The 17,893-nt window shown below is 45.9% G+C and overlaps 1 protein-coding gene across 6 annotated transcripts in view; it reads right to left on the bottom strand.

The window, feature by feature from the left end:
* LOC144094203 (uncharacterized) overlaps nt 1–17,893 on the bottom strand; it is a 158,611-nt gene that overhangs the window by 83,910 nt on the left and 56,808 nt on the right. For all 6 annotated transcript variants that reach the window (XR_013306478.1, XM_077628129.1, XM_077628128.1 and 3 more), the window contains exon 6: nt 16,938–17,118. Coding sequence is in view for 5 of the 6 variants with exons in the window: in XM_077628129.1 (XP_077484255.1) it covers nt 16,938–17,118 (181 nt within the window). In the remaining variant the exon portion in view is untranslated. The remainder of the gene's footprint in view (nt 1–16,937; nt 17,119–17,893) is intronic.

Here is a 17,893-nt window from a genome sequence, read left to right as displayed (position 1 = left end):
ACGATCATGACGTGTAGTTTGTGTTTAGGTTATGCAAAAAAAAACGGCAAAGTAACTACCGATACATCGTTTATTGACATTTCAGCTCTTGAAGCAGGCTGGCTTAAAGGTGCACTAAAGAGGAATCTGAACTCGTCTTTTTATCTTGGGAACTCTACCTACACGTTCCGAGCATTCTTAGAAACTGTGAATTATTGTTCTGTGTGGCCAATTGCACCTAATTAAATCAGATTAAATGTCACGGCTCCCGCCTTTTTTTTTAGCTCAACGCGGTAGGTAGGAGGAGTCAACCAACGCATCAGCGAGTCCCGTGGCGGCTTGCCGCTCTGCGATCGGCGGAATGATACGTAAATCAGTATTTTATTTCCGTGGGCCTAATTTGCAACTATACTGTCTGTGACAAACTATTCATTCACAGAAAACTAAAAAACAACATAAAAGGAAAAGCGAAGCCGCCACTGGACTGGCTGAAAGGCACTCCAAACATTGGCTGACTCCGGCTACCTACTGCATTGAGTTCAAAAAAGGGCGGGAGCCAGGAAGTTTAATCCCACTTAATTAGGCCAATCGGCCACATAGGACAATAATTCAAATTTCTAAGAATGCCCGGAACGTGTAGATAGAGTTCCCACGGACAAAAGACGAGTTCAGATTCGTCTTCAGTGCACCTTTAAGTGTTGGAGTGAATCAAAACTATGCATAAGCGACTATATTCTACTTCTTTTGTGGCTCACGTAACCTAAACACTGACTACACGTCACAGCAATCATCCAGTTGATGAAACTGAAACCGAAAAAAGCATCAAGAAGAAATTTAATAATACATTCAATATAAAACAAAATTTAATGAAGTGCAGAGCAGCCAGGAATTATGCCGTTAAATCAGGAAATTTGTGAAATCAAGGAAGGCATTTTTCCAGCCCTCTATATCTAAAATCGTAACGTAGCGAGCGGCACCCAAAAGCTATCACCACACCGTATTTGTTGACAAGCTGCGCCTGCGCGTGTCAAAAGTCTGCGAAAGCGTCGCCTGGTATAACGGATTCAAAGCCAAGCTGGGAAGCAGCACCGAAAGCCGAGTCCTTTGTTCTGTACAGCAGTGCAGCTTGCAGCCCGGTCAAAACAAAACCAGGGCTGTGACTTGGGCGCCTTGATGTTACTGCTCGGAAGGTGCTGACAAGCTGCGAGACACTGTGGGCAAAATAAATGAAAACTCACCTTTCTTTTACTCATTTATTCCCAGAAAAACTTCAATAAATTGAGTATAGTGGTTGTTTGTTACGTTATTTCAGGTTATTGGTTTATGGTCTGAGGTTTAATGTCCCAAAGCTACTCTGGCTAAGAGGAATGCCGTAGTGGAAGGCTCCGAATAATTTGTATCACCTGGGATTCTCTACTGTGCACTGACATCGCAGAGTATATAGGCGTCTAGCATTTCACCTCCATTGAAATACGACCATTCAGTGAAGATCGAACCCGCACCTTTCAGGTCAGCAGCCGAGCAGCATAAACATCGAGCCACGTGGTGGCTCATTTCGGGTTATTGAGAACACTGAACCCTTAGGGTACTTGCTGAGGAATCGAAATTTCTTTGTTAGATTGGGAACTTCATAAAACCGTGTTTCGTTAGGTCAAGTTTCAACTCTATTTAGTGGTCGTAGTCAAATACCATGTGGTGAACCACTTATTTCAATGGCTAGAGCATCATTTGAAAGGAGAAAGCACACAGCTAAAATTAGTGTTTATGGTCCTTTAAGGGCAACGTTAAGAGATGGGAAGGGGGCAGAGTGGGTCAGAAAACAGACGCAGGTCAATGACACCCTGCTCGAAATCAGGCTTGGGATTGGGCAGGGCATGTAATGCGAAGGCAGAATAACCACTGGTCCTTAAGGGTAGCAGAGTGGATTCCAAGAGAAGGCAAGCGTAGCAGAGGAAGGCAGAAAGTTAGGTGGGCGGATGAGGATAAGAAGTTTGCGGAAATAAAGTGGCCGTAGCCGGCACAGGACAGGGTTAAAGAGACAATGGAATAAATTAACTGAGGTTACGTAAAGCAGACGAGAGATAGGCATTCCATGACTCGTCACCCCAGCGCAAGAATTTTTGAGCTAGCATCAATCACAACGAAGATATAGACAATTAAGGGCACAGGGTAAGGTAAAAAATTAGAAAAAAATCGTTTTTTTTTCTTTTGGAATTTTAGAAGTTCAATTCTTTCTACACATGTTCCATGATCGCACTTTTCTCAGAAAGCCATATTTACGGCTGAAAAACGCTTTTTCTGAAACCAAGTAGTGAGCGGCCACGCCCCCTTTCAGGATTAACGTCAATTTTTTCAACCAAAAAGTCCACCACCTGATTTCAAAACTTGTCTAAAATCAGCTACATATAAGAAATTGTCTGGCAACTATTGTACAGCTCCTCTATTTTAGCCAAGACAATCCTGAGACGCTTTGCACGTTTTTTCCACGTTTCTGCAACCTTCATGCAGCTGCGTCCGAGTGCTATCCCTTTCGATCAGTATTGTAAATTGTGCCGGTGTTGGTTGCTGCTGATAAGTTGAGATGCCCAGGGCAAAGAAGGCCTTCGTCAGGCGTGAATTTCACGGCAACCGCTACGCTCATCGTGAAAAAGCAAAAGGATGTCCACGACCGAATGAGATCCCGAACGCCGAACGCGCCAGCTCCTCGACATCGAAGCTTTCAAGATTTTCTCTGTGCTTCCAGGAAGAGGATGTGCTACAGAGCAGCAGCCAATATGCCTTAATGGACATGGACGGCATTTGTGCCGCAATTACACAGATTTGTGTGTGCAGAGAGTGCGGTGGAAGTGTTGAGCTCATCGAAATTGTGACAAAACGGGTAGGTGTTGCAAGCGTTTACAGTTTGAACTGTGAAGTGTGTAGTCCCGCACAACGATTTGAGACGTCGAAAAAAACTACTTCTGGCCTCTATGAAGCCAACCTCAGGTTAGTGTATGCCTTGAGGTCCATTGGTAAGGGAATGGCTGCAGGAAATATACTCTGTGCTATGCTAAACCTTCCTAAGCCGCCGACAAAGTTTGCGAAATACAATCAATAGCTTCTAGGTCACATCGAAGCTGCTGCTCAGGAGTCAATGAAAAGGGCAGCTGACGAAGCTGTGCAGCTGAATGAGGGGGATAAAGACATCGCAGTTGCTCTTGATGGAAGCTGGCAGAAGCGAGGCCATACTTCCAATAACGGCATAGTCTCTGCGACCAGTGTAGACTCTGGGAAAGTGCTGGATGTGGAGGTTTTGTCTAAACGTTGTCCAAAGTGCAGCATCAAGGGTACAAACAGTGACCCCCTTCATAGAGAGGTGTGCCAAAGCAACTACCAAGGCACCAGCGGTGGAATGGAAGTCGCAGGAGCACTGAAAATTTTCGGCAGGAGTGAGGAGCTCCACGGCGTTCGATACGTCAAATACCTTGGGGATGGTGACAGCAAGGCTTTTATGGCTGTGAAGGCACAAATGCCATATGGTGATTCCGTTGAAATATCCAAGGTTGAGTGCATAGGGCACGTGCAAAAAAGGATGGGCACAAGGTTACGAAGGCTAAAAAAGGAAACAAAGCAGGAAAACTCTCTGATGGAAAGAGCCTCTCGGGCCGAGGCCGACTGACTGATGCAGTAATAGACAAGCTCCAGACGTACTATGGTTTGGCCATCAGAAGAAATGTAGGAAACCTGGATGAACTGCGAAAGGCCGTTTGGGCAACCTTCTTCCACTTATCGGCCACAGACGATGACCCATGCCATGGACTTTGCCCAAAGGGACCTAATACGTGGTGTGCCTTCAACAGAAGTCAGTCAGAGGGCAAGCCATTTTTCCACAAGGAGAGTTTGCCTGCATCTTTCTTGGAGGCTATCAAACCCATTTATAGGGAGCTATCGAAGGCTGAGCTCCTAGAGAAGTGCCTGCATGGGCGAACTCAAAATGCAAATGAGTCGTTCAACCATGTTGTTTGGGAACGCGCGCCAAAGAATGTGTTTGTTAGGCTTCGGACCCTACGGATGGCAACACTGGATGCTGTTCTTTCATTTAATGATGGTAGCATCGCACGGGCCAACGTTTTGAAGGCGTGTGGATTGAACCCAGGGAGCGACACCATCAAGTGGCTGAGGGAAGCTGACCATAAGCGCATGTACTTTGCGGACCGAGCAACACGACAGCTTACAAAAGAGGCCCGACAGTCAAAACGACAAGCCGAAAAGCGAAAAAATGACGGCGACAGTGACTACGAAGCAGGGGGCTATTAAACCAATTACTATGGAGGCGTTTCTGCGAATAAAAAATGGTTTTTCACATCTTTTTTCTCTTTACGCTCTATTATCTCAAAACAGTGTTTTTTCTTACAAAGGTACCATTATTTCCAATGCCTTTCAAGACAGACGGCTGATTTTTTTTTGCAATCATCTACATAAGTGTTGCCAACTACTGAACTAGAATTAAGCAATTTCACTGAGCAGTTATTCTGTTATGAATTTTGAAATGCGCAAAGAAAGGCCAGATTTGTGTACTACCGGAAAAAATTTTATTAAAAATCGAATTTTCAACACATTTCAAATATTCTAGTTCAGTAAAAAGAGCACAAAATTTGGCAAACAATGATATATGTATTATTAGGCTACTGTTATTAGTTAGTGAGAAACATGTACCTCAACATGGCCTAAAATGCATGGGAAGTATAGGGCTTACCCTGTGCCCTTAAAAATTGCGCTCCTCCTCTCCCCCCTCAACTCGTACATGCGGGGCACCAGAAAAAGATAAAGGAAACAGCTCTGGGACTGGGCCCCGCCCATGAATACGTGATCCGCTGGCGTTCTGTTTGAGACTTCTGGTTGTCGCACCCCAGCAGCAGCGTCGGCAGCGCAGCGTCTCTCTCGCCCACGGCCAGTCTCGAGGAGGGCGCGCGCACTCCCCTCAAGGCCGGCCATGCTCTTACCATCCTGGATTGCGGTGCACGTCGAATTCCTTCGCTTGTCGTCTGTTGTAGTTTAAAGGGCCTGCCACACTAGGCCAACAGTCAGCCGATTCGGTCTGCCAAAGCCGTGTCGTCGTGATGTCTGGATCTATGTCACACTACACTGGCGAAAACAGTCGGCCGAGTGTCGTCATCGGCGCCAGGTCTCCCACGAGACGGCAATTGGCCGATGGTCCGCCAACTCCCACGCCACACTAGCGAGACGACGTGCGAGACCTCTCGCCGACTTGGCCCTTTCTCGTTCTCTCTTCTTTTGTCATAACTCTTTTAAATAAATCCCCATATAGTAAAGCAAACTCTTTAACAATCGTGATTATGAACCTAGATTGAGTGTCGCCCAGTAATGAGCGGCACTGATTGTCAGGTCAGAAAGGCATGGCACGAAAAATAAATCCAGTCACTCGCAGGTAAACAAGAGAGAGGTTATTTAAGGCTAAAAAATAATTTTATAAAATGCTCAAACATACGGACGTGAACTTGGCACCTCCTGACTGAGAACCTACAACTACACCCGCAACACCACGGAGGACAGATGTATTTGCTTCCATCAGAAGTGCGACACTCGCGATGGGAGCAAAGCAAGCGACACATGTGCGAACACTTGGCCGGCACGCTGCACTGGTCACCGCTTGCGAACTGCAGCCCCGCTACAAGCAGGGTCACTCGGAGTGGCAAGTATCGATGCGCCGCTTGGCCCAAGCTCAAAGCGTACGCTTTGCCACCACGCAGCAGTGACCGACCGCTGCTCGGCTTGGTGTTGAAATTCGCACCAGAAAAGACATAATAGCCACATTATCAGAAAGATCACCTGATACATACTCGAGCAGCGACAAAGCATGCCTGCCCAAGTAGCGAGCTTTCGGCAATGGCGCCGCCCACTGTCGCGCCAACAGACGAATTGCGCTGCTGCCTGGCTGCCCTTGTCATCGCTAGCCTATAGCTTCTTCCGCATCGAAGGCGCAGCGGACGCTGCTTCCGAAGTCGCCTGCACTATAATAAAAGGAACACTCTTAACATTGCTTTGCTGTCAATAGCATAACCTCGCAATAAACTAAAGATATGGTCAATTTCTGCGACGCCTTTGGAAGCGGAGCTAGCGGACAGCTGTGGGCACCAGGCTAGCCGGACAGCAACGGCGGGCCAGCAGCAGCTGAGAGGCGATTCTGGCAAAAAAATATTTCCTCATATCATCGTTGTTACTTCTACCAGCAATTCGGTATTGATCAACGATCCTCAAAAATGATATATTTTTCACATTTCTCTATACCAACGTTTATGACTTACTGTATTTATTCGAATCTAGGCCGATAGTTTTTTTTTTCAAATAATCATATTCCAAACTCTAGGGTCGGCTTAGATTCGAGGATTTGAAAAAAACGTGCCAGTTTTTCATTGAAAACCTTTTAAGGATCGTCTGCAAAAATACACGGACTGGTTGACTGACGAAGACCACATGCTAATGGCAACGGGCCGCATCAAACGTGCATCGCTATCGCAGCTGGCGGGCTGTGTAGCTGCAGCGTGGGACGACATCCCAGGTACTTCGATCGTGCGCGCCGTTAAAAAGTGCAGCATATCTAATGTGCTTGACGGTACCGAAGATAGTGCACTGTTTGAAGGTGACAGTGACAAGGAACACAGCGGCGAGTCTAGCCGTAACGACGACGTTGAATGAGCTCTGCACGTTCAGATTCAATAAATGCCGTTTGCTTTTTGTGAATGCTGTCCTCGCTATTTTTGTTTGGCCTACATTCAAGAATATATATTTTTTTTTTTGTTGGCTTCGGACTTTAGGGGGTCGGCTTAGAATCGGGATCGGCCTAGATTCGAGTAAATACGCACATCAAAAACCATCTTAAGCTCATTTTTAAGACCGCGGCCGATGGGATCCAGGCTAGTTGGCCCGCCAGCAAGCTTGGCTCACTTCAGGTTCGCACCAAAAAAGACAAAGTAGCCATGCTATCAGAAAGGCTGCCTGCTATATTCGAGCAGCGACAGCATGCCTGCGCAAGAGCCAAGCTTTCGGCAACAACGCCGCCTGCGGGAGCGGCGGGCAACAAACAGTGCTGCTTCCCGGCTTCCCTGGTCGTTGCTAAGCCTAGCTGGTTTCGCATCGATGCCGTGATGAGGGCACTTCGGAACTAGCCAGCGCTGTAATAACTGTAATAAAGGAACCAGGTTTAGGTTTTAGGTTTATGGGGGTTTAACGTCCCAAAGCGACTCAGGCTATGAGGGACGCCGTAGTGAAGGGCTCCGGAAATTTAAACCACCTGGGGTTACTCTAGTCACTGTGCCTTTACTGTGAGCCTGTCCCATAGTAAAATAAAGTTGTGATCGATTTCTGCGACGCCTTGTGCAGCGGATCTAGCAGACACCAGGAGAGTCGCTTCAAGCAGCAGCAGCAGCAAGCGGCTGTGGAATGTAATTTGCTTGTAACGTAGTTAACACTTAAGGGGGGACGTGGCATTCGGGATCAACTTTTTTATTTCTTCATGGATTCTGATAAAAATTGGCAGGGTTACTGGTAATGTTTCTGTGATATCACCATAAAAATTTCAAACTGATATCTCAACATTTTTATTTAAAATATTTTCCTCCTTTTCATCTTGTACCAGGCTTGAGCGACTTACAAAATAAGATAGAAGACTTCTTCAAAGTGTGTTGCATTCCAAAATGAATGGATGAGGCCGTGACATTCTTAGATTTTTTTATTTAAAATGTAAAAGTTTTTAGTTTTAATATTTTATGAGCAGACATTACAATGGGCATCTAAACAGTGAACAACTAGTCGAATCAGTAAGTCAGCAAACGGGATGCTGGAAAACCAAGAATGTCACGACCTGAAACATTTCTCAAGGAATGCAGCAAAAAAAAACGTATCAAAATAGCCCCAGCGGTCGCGAAGAAATCAACGAAACAATCAGAGCAAATGACAAAAAAAAAACAGTATTGAGAAAATGGCTTCCGAAGTTGCACCTTATATTTCACTCATCAAGGCACCGGGATTGTAGTCATTTGTGTCCTTTTTAACACGGGGCTTCTTGGATGCCTTGCCTCGAGATTGAAGTGCTTTCGCTGCCTTTCTTTTCCGCAAGGCGTCCTTTTCCGCTGCTCTGCGAAGAGCATGTTGGCCAGTTTGCAGCCCAAGTGTCGAACAGTACTCTGTGTAAGCACGGCGGGTCCCTGCATTGAACTTGCAAACCGCTTCGTTGAGAGCTGTCTCTGTTGCAGTCAAAGATGCGTTTTTATCTTTTGGCAGCAGTGACCGAATTACTGAATGAAGGCTTTCAGCCGCATTCTGGGTTGTTTTCCCCAGACAACGGCTGAGGAGCTGGACATCCGATAGCCGCCGGTAAACAGGCAACAATGCATCTGTGACATGCCTTGCAAGCTGGTACTTGTAGGAGGGCAGAGGTTTGCCCTCTGCTTCTGTGGGCACGGCACTCAGCTTTGCTTGCACTTTTGCGGTGGCTTCCTGCGATGCTTCTGGCGACACAAAACGTGGCTCCAGGTGCGCCTGGTGCTCGTGGACGGTGTGGCGTCGTCGCGTGAAGTGCCAAGAGGACCCGCGACATGCGCGGTGCCTTCATCACTTGATGTTTCCGACACAAAACGCGGCTCCAGGTGTGCCTGAATGGTGCGCCCGGTGCTCGTGGACGGCATGGCGTCGTCGCGTGAAGTGCCAAGAGGACCCGCGACACGTGCGGTGCCTTCATCGCTTGATGCTTCCGGCGATGCAGAGCGCAAAGTAGAAAGTTCAGAAGAGTCCCCCGTGCTCGCACACGATGTTTCGTCCGCGTGTGAAGTGCTCGGCAGCGGCTCTGGAGCAGCGCCACCAACAGTCGTAGCCGCGCACGAAGTACTCGCCTGCGAGCCCGTAACTTCATCAGTGCGCTGCACATCAGAAGTAATTGAAGCAGACGACTTCTTCACCATCGGCGATTTTCGCTTACGGGTGCCATAGGCACGCGCCGTCTTGTACTTCATAGGTCGCCGACCCATGACCGCCAGTGAAAGCCGCTTCTGAAACTATGCTCCGCGCGTACTGACGAACATGGCGGCCGCGTCATCCGTATTCGAAACTAAGCCCTGCGCAAGAGACAGTCACGGCGAGCCGAGGTTCTCTGCTCAAATGACTAAACCCCATCGTACACGACGAGCAGCGGAGCCGCAGAGTCGAGAGGCACGCGTAGCAGATGACGCACCCGCCAAGGAGACCAATTGCGCAGCGCGCTGCTGTCACACGACGTGCGGAGCCAATCGGAAATCACAGCGCGACCGTGAAACTTATGCTTTTTATGCGTTTGTTTCCGCTCTGAGGAGACCGCTGAAGCGGGAAATTTGAAGTCGGAGGAACGCGCTTTCCATTGAGACCAAGATGGCCGCGCTACATTGGGCGGTTGCCGAGAGATCGGGGCTTGAAAAGCGGCGTTTTTTTGCTACTTGGAAGAAATTTTCCGCCACCCTTGATCATCAAAACAATGATTTGGCGCACTTCTTGATGGTTTTCGACGATGAAAATTTGTAATCACACAAAATATGACTTGTAAAAGCAGAAAATAAATATTTCAAAAAATCGCTTTTTTGACCATTTTCCGCGAGTTGAAAGCCGCGTCCCCCCTTAAGGGCACAGGGTAAGGTAAAATTAGAAAAAAATCGTTTTTTTTTCTTTTGGAATTTTAGAAGTTCAATTCTTTCAATACATGTTCCATGATCGCACTTTCCTCAGAAAGCCATATTTACGGCTGAAAAACGCTTTTTCCGAAACCAAGTAGTGAGCGGCCACGCCCCCTTTCAGGATTAACGTCAACTTTTTCAACCAAAAAGTCCACCACCCGATTTCAAAACTTGTCTAAAATCAGCTACATATAAGAAATTGTCTGGCAACTATTGTACAGCTCCTCTTTTTTAGCCAAGACAATCCTGAGACGCTTTGCACGTTTTTTCCACGTTTCTGCAACCTTCATGCAGCTGCGTCCGAGTGCTATCCCTTTCGATCAGTATTGTAAATTGTGCCGGTGTTGGTTGCTGCTGATAAGTTGAGATGCCCAGGGCAAAGAAGGCCTTCGTCAGGCGTGAATTTCACGGCAACCGCTACGCTCATCGTGAAAAAGCAAAAGGATGTCCACGACCGAATGAGATCCCGAACGCCGAACGCGCCAGCTCCTCGACATCAAAGCTTTCAAGATTTTCTCTGTGCTTCCAGGAAGAGGATGTGCTACAGAGCAGCAGCCAATATGCCTTAATGGACATGGACGGCATTTGTGCCGCAATTACACAGATTTGTGTGTGCAGAGAGTGCGGTGGAAGTGTTGAGCTCATCGAAATTGTGACAAAACGGGTAGGTGTTGCAAGCGTTTACAGTTTGAACTGTGAAGTGTGTAGTCCCGCACAACGATTTGAGACGTCGAAAAAAACTACTTCTGGCCTCTATGAAGCCAACCTCAGGTTAGTGTATGCCTTGAGGTCCATTGGTAAGGGAATGGCTGCAGGAAATATACTCTGTGCTATGCTAAACATTCCTAAGCCGCCGACAAAGTTTGCGAAATACAATCAACAGCTTCTAGGTCACATCGAAGCTGCTGCTCAGGAGTCGATGAAAAGGGCAGCTGACGAAGCTGTGCAGCTGAATGAGGGGGATAAAGACATCGCAGTTGCTCTTGATGGAAGCTGGCAGAAGCGAGGCCATACTTCCAATAACGGCATAGTCTCTGCGACCAGTGTAGACTCTGGGAAAGTGCTGGATGCGGAGGTTTTGTCTAAACGTTGTCCAAAGTGCAGCATCAAGGGTACAAACAGTGACCCCCTTCATAGAGAGGTGTGCCAAAGCAACTACCAAGGCACCAGCGGTGGAATGGAAGTCGCAGGAGCACTGAAAATTTTCGGCAGGAGTGAGGAGCTTCACGGCGTTCGATACGTCAAATACCTTGGGGATGGTGACAGCAAGGCTTTTATGGCTGTGAAGGCACAAATGCCATATGGTGATTCCGTAGAAATATCCAAGGTTGAGTGCATAGGGCACGTGCAAAAAAGGATGGGCACAAGGTTACGAAGGCTAAAAAAAGGAAACAAAGCAGGAAAACTCTCTGATGGAAAGAGCCTCTCGGGCCGAGGCCGACTGACTGATGCAGTAATAGACAAGCTCCAGACGTACTATGGTTTGGCCATCAGAAGAAATGTAGGAAACCTGGATGAACTGCGAAAGGCCGTTTGGGCAACCTTCTTCCACTTATCGGCCACAGACGATGACCCATGCCATGGACTTTGCCCAAAGGGACCTGATACGTGGTGTGCCTTCAACAGAAGTCAGTCAGAGGGCAAGCCATTTTTCCACAAGGAGAGTTTGCCTGCATCTTTCTTGGAGGCTATCAAACCCATTTATAGGGAGCTATCGAAGGCTGAGCTCCTAGAGAAGTGCCTGCATGGGCGAACTCAAAATGCAAATGAGTCGTTCAACCATGTTGTTTGGGAACGCGCGCCAAAGAATGTGTTTGTTAGGCTTCGGACCCTACGGATGGCAACACTGGATGCTGTTCTTTCATTTAATGATGGTAGCATCGCACGGGCCAACGTTTTGAAGGCGTGTGGATTGAACCCAGGGAGCGACACCATCAAGTGGCTGAGGGAAGCTGACCATAAGCGCATGTACTTTGCGGACCGAGCAACACGACAGCTTACAAAAGAGGCCCGACAGTCAAAACGACAAGCCGAAAAGCGAAAAAATGACGGCGACAGTGACTACGAAGCAGGGGGCTATTAAACCAATTACTATGGAGGCGTTTCTGCAAATAAAAAATGGTTTTTCACATCTTTTTTCTCTTTACGCTCTATTATCTCAAAACAGTGTTTTTTCTTACAAAGGTACCATTATTTCCAATGCCTTTCAAGACAGACGGCCGATTTTTTTTTGCAATCATCTACATAAGTGTTGCCAACTACTGAACTAGAATTATGCAATTTCACTGAGCAGTTATTCTGTTATGAATTTTGAAATGCGCAAAGAAAGGCCAGATTTGTGTACTACCGGAAAAAATTTTATTAAAAATCGAATTTTCAACACATTCAAATATTCTAGTTCAGTAAAAAGAGCACAAAATTTGGCAAACAATGATATATGTATTATTAGGCTACTGTTATTAGTTAGTGAGAAACATGTACCTCAACATGGTCTAAAATGCATGGGAAGTATAGGGCTTACTCTGTGCCCTTAAACCAGCACCTCGATACTGGCCAACGATCCTCAGAAATGATACTTTTCACATTCATCTATCCTAGAGCTTCTTATGAACGTAAATAGAGTTCGTGTTCGGTGAATGTCTGAGCTTGGCAGCCGATCTCGCGAAAACCTGGTCAGCAGACTGGTTTTGTCTCTGTCGCCGGTCTCCATGGGGGCTCGCGCGGCGGCACGAGAAGACAACTTTCACGGCCGCCAAAAGTGTGCCCATGACGTCGTGGCTGCCGTGGCTCCAGCGAATGACAGCGTGTGGTGGCCTGCCGACGTCGCGGAACTAGTGACATATATTTTCACAATTTTACTTTCAATACCGGTCACTACGAAAACACCAATCGGCCCACGAATTTTTAAAAATTCATAATAAATTACCTGCTCACTTCCGAACACACATGCTTCGTGTGGATACTTCTCAACATCGTTTCTAAGAACTGAAAACATTTGCAAGCAACTTCTAACTCACTGCATAGTCCCTGTAATTGGAGAGGTGTGGGAGGGGCCTTTGCCCTGAAGTGGGCGTAGTCAGGCTGATGATGATGATGGTCACTAGCGGTTCGTAGTTTATGCTACCAAAGTCAAAGAGTTGCGCAGAAACAAGACCCCGGAGTAGGTAGGACATGAGGTTTTTGGAAGCATGGCTCCCAGCTGTGGTGGTCTTTTTTCCTTCAAAGGTCACCGACCCAGCGTGTGCCACAAACCGTCGTTCCGCTCCAAGTGGCAAGTGAAAAGGACATTTGGCAAGTGAAAAGGACATTTGTCTCATCACAGAAAGCCTGAATGCCTACTTGTTCACGGGCCAGAGCAGGTAAATTCAACTGCACATGGTACGAAAATGAGAGCTTTGGTTTTACAGACTGCAAAGACCAAACTAAAGTGATATGAACAAAATGAGTCAGTATTCATAAGGTATTTATAGCTACATAAAAACAGCTAGGCGAGGCTAAGCTGGCTTAGCTAGGTTAAGTTAGGTTAAGTTAGTGTTGTGTCACGGGAACATCGTGACTCAGGAGCAGACACAGGCAAGCCAGTTATTTATTTATTTATTTACAGGTACTGCCAGCCTTATTATCAGGCCTTGGGCAGGAGTGGACAACACAAATCAACAAATTCAAAAACATCAAAATCAGCAAACAAGATACAGGACGCTGAATAATAAATCAGAACAAAAACAAATACACAAGATACTATTTACAACATGAATTTCATTTTTTGGGGGGGAGGCACATGTCACACAGGATTTATGCGCAAGTGCACAGAGGAATGACGAAACCGTTGGGCAGTCAACCGTGTCGGCGGATGGCGCATTCCAATCACAAATAGTGCATGGAAAAAAGGAATTTTTAAATGTGTTAGTCCTGCACGAAAAATCTAGGTCTTTTTTGGTGTGATATGAGCGCGTAGAGCGGCGGTTAGCTGGCAGAATGTATAAACATTTGTCTATTCCCAACTGGTTATGGTAGAGTAAATAGAAAAATTTCAACCTATCCCGGTAACGTCTCAATGTGAGACTTTCCAGTTCTGCAGCTTCTAGGAGTAATGATGGGGACGTGCGCCAGCTCTATGAGTTAAAGATGAACCTAGCTGATTTTCTTTGAACTTTCTCAAGTTTGGTAATATTAGATTGTGTATGTGGATCCCAGACAATCACGGCATACTCTAGGACGGGTCGGATAAATGTTTTGTAGGCTAAAATTTTAATTTCAGGGGAAGCGTTCCCTAACGTACGCCTTAAAAATCCAAGTTTCTTCATAGCTCTATTGTAGGTGTGTGTTACATGTTCATTCCACCTAAGATCTGATGAAATAATAACTCCCAAGTATTTGTAGCTGGAAACGACAGATAAGCACTGGTTGTTAATGTTATAAACAAATGTTAACGGGTTCTTTTTGCGTGTAACAGTCATTGCCACGGTCTTTTTAAGATTAATAGTCATCTGCCAATTCGAGCACCAAGTTTTATTTTAGATAGGGAGGTGTTTAAAACTGCCTGGTCATTCGCATTACGTATTTCATGATACAGGACGCAGTCGTCTGCAAAAAGCCTGATCTTGACGCTTATGTCACTGACGATCTCATTTATGAAAATCAGAAAGAATAGCGGACCTAAAACGGAGCCTTGTGGAATGCCTGAGTGAACGTTTGCGGAAGAAGAAGCTGCATCATTGACTTGAACACATTGCTTCCGTAAAGAGAGGTATTCTTGAATCCAGTTAATTAAGGTGTTGTTCTTTAGTATGGGCCTTAGTTTCAGCAGTAATTTGGAGTGAGAGACGCGATCAAATGCTTTCTCGAAATTGAGGAAAATTATGTCAACTTGGCTTTGCTTATCTAAAGCTGCTGCTAAATCATGAACTGTCTCGATGAGCTGAGTTGCGGTGGAAAACCCTCACCTAAACCCATGTTGTCTGGTATCAATTAATGCGTTGTCATTCAGAAAGACAGATATGTGTTTGAATATTATGTGTTCGAGCAATTTAGCACATGTGCAAAGTAAAGAAATTGGCCTGTACGACGTGAGGAGGGACGGATTTTCTGTTTTTGGTATGGGAACGATCTTTGCGTACTTCCATTCGGTTGGGAGTTCCGCACTTGATAATGACTTCTTGAATATTAAAGTCAGGTATCTTGAACACCACTCGGCGTAGCGGAAAAGAAATGCGCTTGGAATTCCATCAGCTCCAGACGATTTTTTGGTGTCTAGATTAAGTAAAAGTGCTAACACCCCTTCCTGAGTAATCGTGATGTCACCAACTAGCAGAATGTGTTCATAAACTGAAATGTGTGGGCTGATACCGTCATCAAGCGTAAACACCGAGCAGAAGTACTGGTTGAGCGCATCTGCGATATTTGCATTGTCAGTGATAAAAGTATCACCGATACACAGTTTGGGTGCAACTTTCGTTTTCGGCGACAAGTGCTGCGAGAACTTCTCCGGGGAAGAGACCAGAAAGTTTTTTAGCGTTATTTTTTGAAAATGATCTTTTGCGTTTTTTAGTTTTTCAGCTAATGATACACGGAAGCCAAGCAACCTGTTACAAGTGGAAATAGTGGGGCGTAGTTTGTGTTGTTTTCTTGCTTTTTTTAGCTTACGTTCTAGCCGCACGATTTCTTTTGTTACCCAGGGATTGCGTTTCCACAGCACTTTTTGCTTCACCGGAACAAACTTTTGCACACATTCTAAGACAAGGCATTTAAAGGAACACCACATGTCATCAATTGAATATTCATTTGACCCACACATAACTTGAAATGTAGAAAACGAGTTTTCCAGTGCATCAAGTACATCAATATCATTGGCACACAAGAAAATAGGGACAGTTCTTTCTTGCTTTTCAATATGTGAATCGAAGTTCACTTCCAAAGTTAGGTAAACAATTTTGTAGTCTGATATGCCTTCGAACACTCACAATTTCACCAGCGCTGCGACTAGGAACAAGAACAGAGAAGGAAGACAAGGACAAGCGCTTGTCCTTGTCTTCCTTCTCTGTTCTTGTTCCTAGTCGCAGCGCTGGTGAAATTGTGAATATGTACCAACTAGCTCAAACCACCATTTTGCTGCCTTCGAACACCTGAACTTGTGGGTTTCTACGAATAACAGCGGCGTTTGCACGAAAAAGGTCCCGAATTGTGTTATTGTGAACACGGGTAGGTTCTTTGACAAGCTGAGTAAGGCTATGGAGAACTACTATATCAACTAAAGGCTCAGAAGCACTTGAAAGGGGCTCAGGAAAATCATTCCAATTGACTGATGGAACATTAAAGTCTCCCGTAAGGAGCATAGCACAGCGCTTTTTCCTGCAGGCACACAAGAACTCATTAAGGTTTTCGAAGAAGACGTTGTCGCAGTTTGGTGGATGATAGAACCCTCCTACAATTAAATTACATTCATCGAGAAAAAGATTTTCAACAACGGATTCAATTCCTGTAATATCAGGCAGCCTAGTAGCCTTCAGCGTTTCTTTAGAGAAGAATAGCAACGCCGCCGCCACGGGAGTCTGTCGTGTCTGTAAATATTGTACCCATTGGGTGTTATTTCCCAGTCAGTGACGCCACTATGTAACCAGGTTTCTGTTATTACAAGAATGTGGGGTTTGTGTGCAGTTACGATGCTTTCTAATATGGCAGTTCTGTTTAGTATGCTTCGGGCATTAATGTTTAGACACCAAAGTTCAGATTTTTCTTTAACGCAGTCATTAAGTCAATGCTGTTTAGGGCTTTCAGGACGTAGACTGACTGGCACTCTTGCCATCTGAGCGCTGTCCCACTGATATATTTGTTTGTCAACCTTAATTTTGTGGTACTGAAGCTTTACTTTTATACCTGCTTTCCTTTCTTCAAACCTGCTGTCCCAAAGGATTTTCCTAATCTGCCGAGTCACTGCTGATTAGATAAGGGCAAAGAACCTCTGTCTTTATTTCTCACTTCCTTATATACTGGCATGCTGTGATAAGCTTCCAACCTGTGCCGCCTTATCATGGCTACGCATGATCCTGTGCCCACAAGTCAGAATGACACCACAAGTTCGCACTGCCAACCTGCAGTTGGCCTCTAAGACAATTGGTAGACCAGCACCGCAAGCCCTTGATACTGAGACAAATGCTGCTGGGCACAGCTGTCCCCATCTTCTCTTGTGGCACAATATCGATGCCATCTGAAACTGCCACTGCCCACACTCCTGATCCTTTGAAGGAAATCAAACGTCCTTACCCGGCTGGGTGCAGGCAAAGGGGCGTCCCCCTGAGTGAACAACCAGGTGGCCACGCAGGTGCTCGGGCCGCATGAAAGCCTTGCCGCAGCCGGCCTCTGGGCACGCGTAGCGCCGGTCACCCGTGTGCTTCCGCATGTGTCGTGTCAGCTTGCTTGCACTGGCAAACGTCCACGAGCATGCCTGCAACCACCAGTCATCTCACATCATCAGCCTGATTACGCCCACTGCAGGGCAAAGACCTCTCCCATATTCTCTCCAATTCAGCATGTCCTGTGCCAGATGCGGCCATTCTATCCCCACAAACTTCTTAATCACATCCACCCACCTAACTTTCTGCCGGCCCCCACTACGCTTGCCTTCTCTTCATATCTCCTACTCTTAACTCTGTCGCTACCGCGGCAATATGGACGATTTGAAGTGTACACTGAAAGAAATTTTTTTTTTTTCATAAGAAGTAACAAACCCAGCGCATATTGCAACACATGAAATTGTAGCTTATTAGCTACACTTCTGAATGAAGCAAACACTGGAGTTGTGTGTGCAAAAGTACTTGAACATTAATAACATTAGTCAAATGTGGCAAAAACGAGAAAAAGTATAAAGAAAAAACAAAAATTACCAGCTGTACCCAGCGCAAACTTGATTAGAGGAAAACTGGAATATACAAACTTTTTCTCAAGTTTATAGCTGTCATTCCTCCAAGTTCCAGCTCTGAGGAAAAATTATTCCACTTTCCACAGCTGGTCAAGTCAGCGGCACCACTGTGAAAGGGAATCACGTGAAGATGTGAATCAGCGGTAGACTTGACAAGTGCTGCACATTATGTTTGATCTTTATTCGTGTTTTGTTGTCTGGTAGCAAAGCTTGTAATTTCTTCTTTTGTCCATTTTTTTTTCAGTTGGTGACGAGTGGACTGTCCTCATCCATACCCTTAAGATTTGTTGAATGAGCTGCT

The sequence above is a fragment of the Amblyomma americanum genome, chromosome 6 (genome assembly GCF_052857255.1).
Source record: "Amblyomma americanum isolate KBUSLIRL-KWMA chromosome 6, ASM5285725v1, whole genome shotgun sequence".
Classification (NCBI taxonomy): Eukaryota; Metazoa; Arthropoda; class Arachnida; order Ixodida; family Ixodidae; genus Amblyomma; species Amblyomma americanum.
This window is presented reverse-complemented; position numbering and strand designations above follow the sequence as displayed.